Source organism: Camellia sinensis, chromosome 8 (assembly GCF_055761805.1).
Source record: "Camellia sinensis isolate YWXY chromosome 8, ASM5576180v1, whole genome shotgun sequence".
Classification (NCBI taxonomy): domain Eukaryota; kingdom Viridiplantae; phylum Streptophyta; class Magnoliopsida; order Ericales; family Theaceae; genus Camellia; species Camellia sinensis.
This window is the reverse complement of record NC_138968.1, coordinates 44291321-44304211: the sequence shown is the minus strand read 5'-3', so window position 1 is coordinate 44304211 and position 12891 is coordinate 44291321. Positions and strand designations below refer to the sequence as shown.

The 12891-nt window shown below is 35.5% G+C and overlaps 2 protein-coding genes across 3 annotated transcripts; one reads left to right on the top strand and one right to left on the bottom strand.

Annotated features, from left to right (window-relative positions):
- The first annotated feature begins 4094 nt into the window (after positions 1–4094).
- LOC114306110 (CBL-interacting protein kinase 18) lies at positions 4095–12332 on the top strand. 2 transcript variants are annotated; one of them, XM_082882566.1, is made up of 2 exons: positions 4095–4357; positions 10394–12332. In XM_082882566.1, exon 2 carries the CDS (start codon positions 10732–10734, stop codon positions 12058–12060), a length of 1329 nt encoding a protein of 442 aa, XP_082738692.1. In that variant the 5' UTR covers positions 4095–4357; positions 10394–10731; the 3' UTR covers positions 12061–12332. The 2 variants fall into 2 exon arrangements, with proteins under 2 accessions (XP_082738692.1, XP_028107078.2); XM_028251277.2 differs by lacking the exon at positions 4095–4357 and adding an exon at positions 9565–9639.
- LOC145796915 (zinc finger CCCH domain-containing protein 33-like) lies at positions 7953–9027 on the bottom strand. Its single transcript, XM_082882567.1, has one exon. It carries the CDS (start codon positions 9025–9027, stop codon positions 8338–8340), a length of 690 nt encoding a protein of 229 aa, XP_082738693.1. The 3' UTR covers positions 7953–8337.
- Positions 12333–12891: the final 559 nt, after the last annotated feature.

Sequence of the window (12891 nt, the reverse complement as noted above, 5' to 3'; positions counted from 1 at the left end):
AGGAGTACCACTGCCAGATGCAGTTTCAATTGTAGTAGCCATAATCTCTGATTACAAAAATCAGAAAATATTAAAACACAAATTAAATTTTCTAGTTACTAAAACCAGAAAATAATTATAACAACAAAATAATTTTATTTTCCTTGTTACTAAAACTAGAAAAATAAAATATCACAAGAATTTTCTGTAATACCAAATAATATTCTGAATTGTTAATGACACCAGTATCGTACTACTAGTTGTTGTCAAAGAAAAGAGACAGTATATTACTACTATCTGTCAAATAGCATAAATCACTATTTGTTTTTCCAACCAGAATATTAATTTGATAACACAGAAAATTAAATACAATGAAGATACCCCAAAAGGGGTCTGTCTTAAGATTGTAGGACAATCTTCACTGTATTTAAATTAATTAAATTCTGTTGTGTACTAAACAACAACCAGAATATAAAGAAATAAAGAAAATGAGAGAATATGTTTGATTACAAAAATCAAACTTGAAATAAAAATATATAAATAAAAAACAGATTTTATTTTGTTACAAAAACAAAATTAAAATCTGAATAAATAAACAAATAAAACAACACTGAAAGTAAATTAAATAACTTACTTGATTTAATTTCTTCGAATTATTTTTCTGATCAAGTCCAGTGTTTGACACTGTGTCCTTAAGACAGATTCGTCCTCTCCACGGTGCTTTCAGAATTTGGACGTCTATCTCCCAGGATGAAATGATCTACCACAAACAATAGCAGCACTACTAATTGTTTGCCTTACGAACACACTAAGTGTTTACACTCTTTCTTTCGGAAATAAAATGCAGCAAGATGAAGAATAGAATTAACAGAGGTGAAATACGAAATTTCTGAATGAAAAACATCAAATGAGGGTGGTCCTATTTATAGATGTGAAGGTGGCTCTTGGTTTTGAATTAAACAGGTATGTGGCTCTTGGTTTTGAATTGAACAGGTATCATATCTGTTGGGTTTTGAATTCAAACAGATTTGAATCAATTCAAAAGGGCCCTGTTTGGGTGTGCACTAATTCCAAAACAGTTTATTTCTGTTTGAAAACGGGAAGGGCCCTGTTTGGATGAACAAAAAATCCAAACCAATTTAATTTGAATTCTGGATTTTATTTTAATAAAAAGGGCCCTGTTTGGGTGTGCACTAATTCCAAAACAGTTTATTTCTGTTTGAAAACGGGAAGGGCCCTGTTTGGATGAACAAAAAATCCAAACCAATTTAATTTGAATTCTGAATTTTATTTTAATAAAAAATAAAATTAAATTCAAATGTTTTTTGCCCAAAAAGATTAGAAGCCCAACCACACACCACGCACCCAAGCCCCGCCCGCCCGGACGGCGGCGCGCGTGTGGTGATTTTTGAGTCCAATGGGTCTAGCCCATTTTGCCCATAACCTCTTCCTCTAAAACACTTGGGTACCCCTTGGGGCGCACCCCAAGTATCTCACCCTAAGCCTTATAAACCCTTTCAAAACTTCCCACCAAATCAATGTGGGACAAGCCAATTTACAACCTTAAGGAATTTCCACCAAAACTCTATTTCCATGGAGCACACTTTGGCTTCAATTTCCCATTCACTCGGTAATGGTTTTGAGCAACCAAATATACCACGTGAATCACAACGCGGCATAGAACGCGTTACCACTTTGACCCGAGTAAATCGACACTTGGGGCCCACCTAAAAAATAGACTGAACTTAGGAAAAAATTCTGATTTTATCCAGAATTTTATAACCATTTCCAACAAAGTTAACTTAGGGGTGGGTGGCATTGTGATTAAGACTTGGAGATTAAGCCCTAGGTTACAAGTTCAATTCTCCTTTGCTGGGCGAAGCACAATTGATTAGGCGGTTGCACCTCAGGTTGTCTAATAAGCACTTGGTGTGGGTTCAATGCTCCCCGCTGTGCGAGTCCTGACTTAAGCAGAACTTGTCTTGGGAGGTTGGGACAAGTTCTCAGGTTATAGTCTCCTCGCTCGAAATGGCTAACAGGACACCCTGGTGATTTCTGCAAAAAGTGCTGCCTTGAACCTGCGTGTAACAAAAAAAAAAAAAAAAAAAAAAAAGAAAAAAGAAAAAGAAAGTAAAGTTGTCCTGATCCTGGTGCCCATGCCCAACTGCCACATTTAGTGAACGGCTATACCATGTTTTTCTCTTTATTTACCACTTCATTTGGATTGTCTCCGGTCCCAAATTAAATTGGATAGTTCTGTCTAGTCTATTTGACTCACTTTTGAGTTTTGTTTTTGATAATTTAAAGAGTTTATATTTTAAGATTTATTGAATATATTATTCTGATAAAATATTGAGTCGATTGGATAACAGAAATTACATGTGTCGGATTATTTTGTATAAATCATTTATTTTTTCATCGTTTAATTTTTTTTTTTATATAAAACTGGTCTGAATATGTGATTTTTTTTTTTACAATGATGATGTACTCGACGGATTCTAAACTGTAAATGGTTCGAATTATTAAAATGAGACTTAAAATAATCCAATTTGAGATCCAAAAAGAATTAGGGGATTTGGTCAAAGCCCTATAATAAAGTTTTAATGCATTAAGGGTAAGTACAATTTTTTTTTTTTGAAAAATCTAACATATACCACTTTTACTAAAATATTAAATTTTAATATAATATAACTTTTGATCTAAATGTCGGTTTTTAATAAAATTAAAAATTTATCAAACAAGATTCATGTTGACTATAAAATTCTTAAAATAATTTTTTTTCCCTTGTATGTTACTCTAGTTCACAGTAACATATTACTTTAATAATATTATCTACCCAAAAAATGATATTTTGCTTGTTTTTACTCAATCATGTGCTTTTTTTTAGGAGATTTATGAAACAAAATAAATTAATCTCTCATTTTAACCCAATAAGGGTCTAATAGAAAGGTATCGGCTAAATTTCAAAAGAAACTAATCCCATAACTTTTTAATTTTGGCCGTTAGAATCAAAGGTCAAATTTAAAATTTTTTAAATTGCTCCAAATTTAATCATTTTTGAATCGTGAAGGAAAACAATAATTTAAAAAATATATATTACTGTCACTTGCCTATCTACAATTTGTCTTTCTATTCATTATACCAACGTTGATCACCGGACTTTTGATGCCGGCGATTTTTCCATGACTATCTGACAAATTTGTCAATGATGACTAGTTTTTCTACAAGTTTCGACGTGACTTGCCTACAACAATTATGATATCCTTTATTTTTTTATTAATCATGTTCAAAATACATGTATAAAATAGATTTCCACTAATTTCGTCTTTAATGTTATAATAACTTCCAAATTTACCACCAAGCTCAAGACGTCAATTGGTAAAAGCGAATTTGCTACTTATTAATATGACGATTCTACTAATGTGCTCAAAATTTGCTCATGACAAAATAATTGTTTTTTTTTTTATTTTAATTTTTAAATTATGACAATTTTTTATATTTTGTTGATCTGTCTTGTATAGTTGAATTTAAAATGTAAAAAAAAATACTCAATTGACAAAACTCTAAAAAAAAATAAAAAAAATCAAAATAAGCAAAAGAAAATAATTATTTTTGCTCTTTTTTTTTTTTTTGTCTTTTCTAATTCTTTTTGAAATTAAAAAATATTAATTTTTTGGTTCATTTCGTCATGTAGAATTTAGAAACTTACAACTTTTTGAATTAAAAAAAAAAAACTAAAAAAATAAATAAAAATAAACTAACAAAAAAATCACTAAATAATTAAACTCGAAACAGCTACTTACGCGACCCTAGGTTTGGCTTAGTGATTTTGTAGTTATATTTTAAGGCGTGGTAAGAAAAAAGTCAAGATTTCGAGTTAATGAAACAGTGATAATCCTTCTACTTGTAATCTAATTTTATTAATAAACTAACATCTTATCTTTTAAAAGTAAATATCATAAAAAAAACACGTACTTGAGCAACTCTACCAAATTTTCCATGCGGCCACCCACATATGGACATATACCAAATTTTCCATGAAACCAATCTACTTTTAAAATATAGCAATTCGTAGGAATATAACTCCACGTGAAAAGCATATACTTTCATCCTCTCACCTAATCTCGACGCAATTTACCAAAAAAACCCTCCCAATAATTGTCAATCTGACGTGTCATCCTTTCAGTGGACCCAAGCTCTCTAAAAAGTGCACAAGACTACATAATCCCTATAGCACAGGTTTCCTCATTCTTCATCTAATCGCACCGTTTTCTCGTCATATAATAGACATCGACATTTGGGTCCATTGCTTCACCGTCTCTCTCTCTCTCTCTCTCTCTCCGTATTCTGATCTGTTCGAAAGCTCTCCTCTTTCCAGGTGATTCATGAAACCCATTTTGTTTTTCTGTGTGTTTGTTCCATTTATTGCCTAAATATATGTTTATATAGGGCTTTTCTTCAATGATTCGATATCGATTTATCTTCTTTGATGTTGATACGTTCATATATACATATATATATATAGCTCTTCTCTTTGTAAATTTATTTTTTTTCGTGATAGATTTAAGATCTGTTTGATCATGGTTTGTTTTGTATGTCTAAATAATGACCATTCTACAATGTCTTGTTCGAATGAAATTGAAACAGAGTATGATTACTTTTATGTGATTTAATGCTGGTGTTCATTTGTGGGTTTTTGCAATTATGTCAAATTTTATCAATCTGATATTCTAATATGTTTTATCTTTGTTCTGTGAATGTGAAATTGATGAAATTTGCATTTTGCAGTTCTTTAATCTGAAATTTGAGTAAAAAGCTTGATTTGATAGGAACTCCTCTAATCATTTGATCAAATTTTCATGAAAATGTTTTTAAGAATTCCCCTCTTACCCCAAATTTCACTTTTTATCAAATTTGATGAACAAAAAAATCTATCTCCAATGGTTCATCTTTTTATATTTTCACCAAATTTAAATTTGATGAGTTTTCAATTTAATGAAAAAAATGAGTATTTTGATTTGATGAACATTTGATGAAAGGATTGGAGATGATTTTTTAGTACTTTTTCATCAAATTTAAATTTGATGAAAGAAAATGTGAAGGATTGTCTGCTTGTGTGAATCCTGTCATTCTCATTTTTTATCTGAAAACTATGTTAATTCCCCCCCCCCTCCTTTTTTTTGGGGGGGGGACAAATATTCCAAGTTTCAAATATTACATTTAACTTGGAATATTTGGGCACAAATATTCCCCTATGAAATTGATGAAATTTGCATTTTGCAGTTCTTTAGAGCATCTTCAATCATTCATCTTTTCGTTCATGAAATTTAAATTTGATGAAAAGTACTCAACAATCATCTCCAATCATTTCATCAAATGTTCATCAAATTGAGAATTCATCAAATCCTCCATCAGATTTAAATTTGATGAAAATTTGGGAGATGATTTTTTAGTACTTTTTCATCAAAATATAAAATTGATGAAAGAAAAGATGAAGGATTGAAGATGCTTGTGTGAATCCTGTCATTCTCATTTTTTATTTTTTGGGCACAAATATTCCCATATTTGTTTGCTCCCCAACCAGGTGCATCACATTTCTATTTTTTATTTATTTATTTTTATTATCAAACAAGGGAAATATGTTAAATTAATATTTGAAACTTGGAACCCATTATGTATAGTTTAGTTTAGTTTTTGAAAAATGTTTTGGAGTGTGTTGTTTTTCGTTTTTCCTTTTTTTTTTTTTTGTTTTTAGTGAATTTTGTAAATATTTTAGTTAATTAATTTTATTTTATTTTTTAGATATATCTAATCTAGATGTACCTAAAATGTAAAATATTATGAAGAAATCTAAAAGAAAAATCACTAAAGACAAAAAAAAAAAAAAGAAAAAGGAAAGAAGGAAATGTGCTGATTTTTTTGTTTTTCATTTTTTTGGGGGGGTCTTTAGTGAAAATTTTCAGTTTTCTTCACAAATATATTACTTTTTACGTGCATCTAAAAATAAAAAGAAAAAAATTGATTAAAAAACGAAAAAAATTTAGACCAAAAAAAAAAAAGAAAAAAAGAAAAAGAAAAGGGGAAAACAAAAAACTCAAAAACTGGATTTGAATTTAAAACCTAAAATTAATTTTTAATGTTGAAATTGATGTATTATTGATTGATTTTTATTGATATCTATTACAATGATTCATGATTCCTATATATAGAAGAGGGTGAGTGTGTAGTAGGTAAGGAGTAGGTGAAGTGGAGGTGGTATATATAGAAGAGGGTGAGTGTGTAGTAGGTAAGGAGTAGGTGAAGTGGAGGTGGTAGTGGTGTAGTGGGTTAGGTTTAGTGGAGTAGGTGAGGTGGTAGTGGTATAGTGGGTTAGGTTTAGTGGAGTAGGTTTAAGTGGGTGAAGTAGGTGGAGAGTAGGTGGATTTTAACAGCCCCCCGCAAACTCAAGGGGGATAGGAACTAACCAACTTGAGTTTGGAGAGAGTAACAAAACAAGAAAATACATAAAAATAAAAGAGGATAAGAGACACTGTATGGTCGTGTCAGACTATTGGTGAAGACACTGGATGGTGGTGTCATAACGTTGTAGAGGACACTGTATGGGGGTGTCATAACCATGTAGAGGACACTGTATGGTGGTGTCATAACGGTGTAGAGGACACTGGATGGCGGTGTCAGACCGATGTAGAAGACAGTTTATGGGGTCATGTCGGACCGTTGTAGTAGACACTGTGTGGTCGTGTCAGACCGATGTAGAAGACAGTTTATGGGGTCATGTTGGACCGATGTAGAAGACAGTTTACGGGGTCATGTCGGACCGTTGTAACAGACACTGTTGTGACAGTTTTTGTGACAGTTTACGGAGTCTTACTGGACCCTTGTAGAAACTAACCGGAATCAATGTCGGGACAGTTTACAGAGTCTTGTCGGACCCATAAAGGAGCTAACCGGAATCAATGTCGGGACAGTTTACAGAGTCTTGTCGGACCCCTAAAAAGTCGCACCCTCAAAAGGTGTGCCCAATCTTTCAAAAGGCGTGCCGTCAAAAGGCGTGCCCATGTTTTCAAAAGGCGTGCCATCAAAAAGGCGTGCCCAATCCATAAAAAGGCGTGCCATCAAAAGGTGCGCCAGACACGCGGCGAGGCACGTGATTGACAGAACGCGTGTCGGCCTCTTTGTCATGGTCTTTATAAACCGAAGCGGAGGCTGAGGCTTGGAAGCAGAGACAAAAACCTGCTAGAAAAACTCTGAAAAACTCTTCGTTTTTTCTGAGAGAGATTTCTGAGAGAGATACTCTGTAACACTCTGTTTTCTGAGAGAGATTTCTGAGAGAGATACTCTGTAACACTCTGTTGTCTCTGTTTTCTGAGAGAGATTTCTGAGAGAGATACTCTGTAACACTCTGTTTTCCAGAAAATGGCTTCGTCTTCCCGTGGTCTGCTCACTCTCTTTCCAGACCTTAACGAGTCAACAAGAGAGATAACTGGTGCGGGGGCCAGTGAACCTCAACCAAGCACCCCAGGGTTTGCTCCGTTGAACTTTCCTATGCAGTCTGTGGAGCAAAAAATGGCAGTGCAAACTGACATTGAAGCCAATCAGTATACTTTGAAGTCCTGTGTGGAGACGATGACGGCAGTCACAAACTTGTCGCACCGGCTGCAGAGTAGGACAAATGAGGTGCAGCATTTAAACGGCCAACTGGCTCTGCTCCAGCGCATGTATAAGGATGCGCGAGCAGAGATAAGTGTGCTGAAGGCGGAAAACAAGGAGCTGAAGCGGAAGGCTACCGTGATGTTCCGATTTGGAGGTCCACCATATGCTGTAGTGGAGGAGCAGGGTGGAGTGAACGTGCTCGGTGGAGTGAGAAACACGGAGGCAACACCGTCAAGGACCGCCCAGGACGGAGGCAAGAAGAAGAGACCGGCAGCAGAGTAGAGAAGAAAAATCCCGCCTGTGGATGTGGTTGTTGTGGGTTGTTTGTTTGTTTGTTTGTTTGTTTTTTTTTTTTTTTTTTTTTTTTTTTTTTTTTGGGTGTAAAATTGTGATCGGGGTTGATCCCCTGATATGAAGAAAATAAATGTGTTGTGCAAACCCGATGGTAGAAAGAACATGCAGAAAAAAAGGGTTGAGAATGTGTGGGAGCAGACGGCGTGGTGTAAAGTGGATGAAAAGAAAAAAAAGATAAATAAATAAATAAAGATTGGTTTAAAAAATAAAAAGGAGTATGGGTGTGTGCAAAAGGTAGTGAATGATGGGATAAAATAAAATAAAAAAAAAAATGATGGGATTTCAGAGAAAGAGAATGTAGGTTGGGGTTTGTGCCCTGCAAAAGAGATATGGTTGGGTCGGTGCGTGGTGCTAAAGGAAGTAAAAGAAAAAATAAAGAAATAAGAAAAGAAAAGTAAAATGGGATTTGTGATGCCGAGAGAGATTTCTCAATTTGTTCAGCTCATCTTTCTGGATGCCCCAATCCAATTTCCCATCTGGAGATCCCCAATCCGAAAGGTTAGAAGGCATTACATTTGCAGAAGAAGCAGGCAAAGGAAGCCCAGAGAGATGGTTCACAGTGCTTCTATCGATGAAGCTCTGGCTCCGCTTTGCAAAGGCAGCTGCCCTTGAACTCAGAACTGCTGCAGCTGCTGAAGCCCCAGATGGGTCAATCCCCATTGATGACGATGCACGGGCTGGTGAGGATGAAAGGCTTGTAGGATAGGTCGAGCGGAGCTGCTGGTTCATGTTCTGGCGCATCTGCATTCCAGTTGGAGACTGCGCTTGGGATGCGGAGGCATCTAGAGAAAGTCCCTGGAACTGAGGCAAAATTGCAGGATCAATAGATCCGAAAACATCATCAAGGTTAGTAGGTTTCACACCTCCGAGCCTATTGAAATCCCCACTTCGATCAAAAGACGAAGCTGCAAAAGCTGCAGCAGTAGCCAAGTTACAATTCCAACTGGTTGGGGAGGAGAGACTTGACATCTCATCCATCAACTGTTGCTGCTGCCTGCGACGATGACTTTCAAGCCCAAGTAATTCAGCATCTAAATCCATGTCTTTGTGGAGAGAGAGAGAGAGGCGAAGGAGGCAATGCGGCAGTGGGAAGGTATGTGTAGAACATGAAAGATTGGTAATGAGAGAGAGTATTTGTGCAATGATGGAAAGGTATGTGTAAAAAATAAACGGAATAGGTTGAGGTCCGGCGGACGGCTAAGGTGAGGTTGCCGTCCGCCGGTGAAGCGAAAAATTATAGGTTCTAAACCTGCTCTGATACCATGTTGAAATTGATGTATTATTGATTGATTTTTATTGATATCTATTACAATGATTCATGATTCCTATATATAGAAGAGGGTGAGTGTGTAGTAGGTAAGGAGTAGGTGAAGTGGAGGTGGTATATATAGAAGAGGGTGAGTGTGTAGTAGGTAAGGAGTAGGTGAAGTGGAGGTGGTAGTGGTGTAGTGGGTTAGGTTTAGTGGAGTAGGTGAGGTGGTAGTGGTATAGTGGGTTAGGTTTAGTGGAGTAGGTTTAAGTGGGTGAAGTAGGTGGAGAGTAGGTGGATTTTAACATTTAACAATTATGTAATAGGTATGTTTCGGACTTTTTGCCATGTGGGATGTCAACATGTTGTCCATTGGAACGAGATTGATGGTTCAGCCATAAAAGGTATCGTTTTTAATAATCAATGCACCTTTTCAACCACCCAGCTTGATGTTAATAATTGAACTAGTTAAAAAGAAAGGAATGAATATACACTTAATATAGATAATGTAATTATGTTGTAAATTTGAATTATGAGAAAGCAAAAATATAATAATAGAGATGTGTACTGGGGGGTATTGCTGTGTTTGGCGCTTCTCATCTGTGCCATATATCCGTATATACATATCATTGATAACAACTATACTTTGCCTCCGTTTAGGAAGTGGGTTGGCTTTTTGGTTTTTTGGCTTTTTTGTCTATTTTAGCCTGGGCTAAAAAGCTTGGTTTGGGAAGGGCTTTTTGGCTTTTTGACTTTTTTGGCTTTTTTTTGTAAGAGAAGAGTGTAATGATTATGGGTTGGATGTGATGTTTTGTTTGTTGTGGCTATTTTGTCTTTTGTGCCTATTTTGGTGTTTTGTTTTGTATGACAATTTCTCATCTGTTAGTGTTTTTTCTTTTCCTTTTCCTGTGCATTTTGCCCTTTTGTTTCTGAAGATTTGAGGCGCTTCTGTGCTTGACTGTTGACCCCCTGCCCTCTCCATTCTAAGTGTGACTGTTGACCCCCTGCCCTCTCTATTCTAAGCATGACTGTTGATTCATTTATGTGTTTAGATTTGTCAGCACTCAGCTTATTTGCTACGGATTTCAATCCTTTTCCCTACACAGTTTCTCATTTGCAAGGAAATATTTTGACACTTTGCTTCTACATTACTTTCAGAGTTTTTCATATGATCGAAAGCCAAATACCTGGGAATGTGGAAAGATGGGCTTGAATGCTGATAATTCCTTCTCTGAAGCCTACGAGATTGTTTGTCTATTTGGCTTACTTGTATTCCTCCTCGATGAACTTGGATATGCAATTCATACCACATTCAAGCTCTGTGCCAAAATGCACAATGAAGCCAGCAGTTACAAACTTCCTGTTGTGTTGAAGCACGAGATTGGTGAAGACGGTTAAGTTCTTCACTTTACAGGACTCCTGCCCTGTAAATAACATTTATCATACTAGCAGGAGAGTATAATTTATAATTATCTCCTAGAGTTTAGTACTTTGAAATGGAAAATAAAGGGAATGTATTGATGAAAAGGTATGATTTTGGGAGATTATTAGGCCAAGGTAACTTTGCTAAGGTTTACTATGGGAGAAACCTTAAATCTGGTCAGAGTGTGGCCATCAAAGTAATTGACAAAGAGAAAGTTTTGAAGGTTGGTTTGATTGATCAGACCAAGCGAGAAATATCTATTATGGGATTGGTAAAGCACCCTAATGTGGTGCAGCTTTATGAGGTCATGGCCACCAAAACAAAGATATACTTTATCATGGAATATGCCAAAGGCGGAGAGCTCTTTCACAAGGCGGCCAAAGGAAAGCTCAAGGAAGATATTGCAAGGAAGTATTTTCAACAATTGATTTGTGCCGTTGATTTTTGTCATGGAAGAGGTGTTTACCATCGGGATTTGAAACCTGAAAATCTGTTGCTTGATGAGAATGGGACTCTAAAGGTGACGGATTTCGGTTTAAGTGCCCTTGCCGAGTCTAAGCGTCAAGATGGATTGCTCCACACGACATGTGGAACACCATCTTATGTTGCTCCTGAAGTGATTTGTAGAAAAGGGTATGATGGAGTTAAAGCTGACATATGGTCTTGTGGGGTGATCTTATTTGTTCTACTAGCGGGTTGTCTTCCGTTTCATGATTCAAACCTTATGGAGATGTATCGGAAGATAAGCAAAGCAAACTACAAATGCCCTAATTGGTTTCCATCGGACGTGCGCAGACTTTTGTGCAGAATCCTTGACCCTAACCCATACACGAGGATTTCCATTGCCAAAATCATGGAAAATCCTTGGTTCAAAAAAGGGTTAAACACCAAATCCAAAAGCATTGAATTGGAAAGTAAAGAAATCGCTCCATTGAATGCTGATGCCATTTTTAGTCCTTTTGGGAATAGCAGTGCTGGTTCTGAGGAAAAAATAGAGTTACCCAAACCCATAAATTTGAATGCTTTTGATATCATCTCTCTTTCAACAGGGTTTGACTTGTCTGGTTTGTTTGTTGAAAATGACCAAAAAGAAGAAGTACAATTTACATCTGCAAAGCCTGCCTCTGCTATCATATCCAGACTAGAGGAGATTGCCAGGCATCTGAAGCTGAAAGTTACGAAGAAGGATCAAGGATTTTTCAAACTTGAAGAATCAAATGAATGCATAACGGGGGCGTTGTCAATTGATATAGAAATATTTGAAATCACTCCATCTTTCCATGTGGTGGAGGTGAAAAGGTCTAGAGGTGATGCATTGGAATATCAGAAGATACTGAAACAGGATATAAGACCGGCTCTTAAGGAAATTGTTTGGGCTTGGCAAGGGGAGCAACAGCATTAGCAGCAACAATGGTTACAAGTGCAGGTAAGTGGCTGTATCATATGGTTATTGCTAATTTGTTTTGCGGTTTTGATTGTTTCAAATTGACGTATAGTCTATTTATGCATGTGTGCTAGTCGGCCTAATGTTAATGCATTATTGTTAATGGGGAAGTTCCTCAGTATCTCGTACAATCTCTTTTGTATGTTTGTTCTTTTAGTAGAAACTTGTAAGTAGACATTTCTATTTATCTTTGGTTGTTATGGAGAAAACTCTACTTTTTTTTGTCTAAATTTTTTTTATCTCGAGTAAATGCATCACACAGACCCTTATCAGAGCCAAAAGTATCAACATCAAGAATAAAAAAAGCACCCCAGACAATACTCCAGGAGAAAGTGGAACTGGAACCTGGAATGTCTTTAGGCTACATAGTAATAGGCTTCTGGTATGGAAGCTGCTAGACTTCTAAATGACATATGAAATATAACAAAACCTACACAAGTTTCCATAGAAATTAAGTATTAGTTTAAGAGCTATTAACTTCTTTACTATTATTTTTTATTTTTTATTTTTTTAAGTAGGTTCTACAAGAATTTCATTTAAATACACACTATTTATGTTGCCATTGTGCTTGTTCTTTTCACACTTTAGTGACAAGTTTTCCATTCTTCTTTAATTATTGAAATTGAAATCCACTTTGACTATATTATATTATTAATTTATTCTTACTTGCTATAAATTATGAACATCAATACAATACACATGTGCACATTAAGCATAAGTTAATTTGATAAATTCTAAAAAATTAGGGTACTAGTGAAATCTCACTTTTTTCTTCTTATTTAAGTAAAA

Bases quoted from the DNA above. Each gene is read 5' to 3' on its own strand.
- LOC145796915 (XM_082882567.1), bottom strand. From the start codon at position 9,027: ATGGATTTAGATGCTGAATTACTTGGGCTTGAAAGTCATCGTCGCAGG.
- LOC114306110 (XM_082882566.1), top strand. From the start codon at position 10,732: ATGGAAAATAAAGGGAATGTATTGATGAAAAGGTATGATTTTGGGAGA.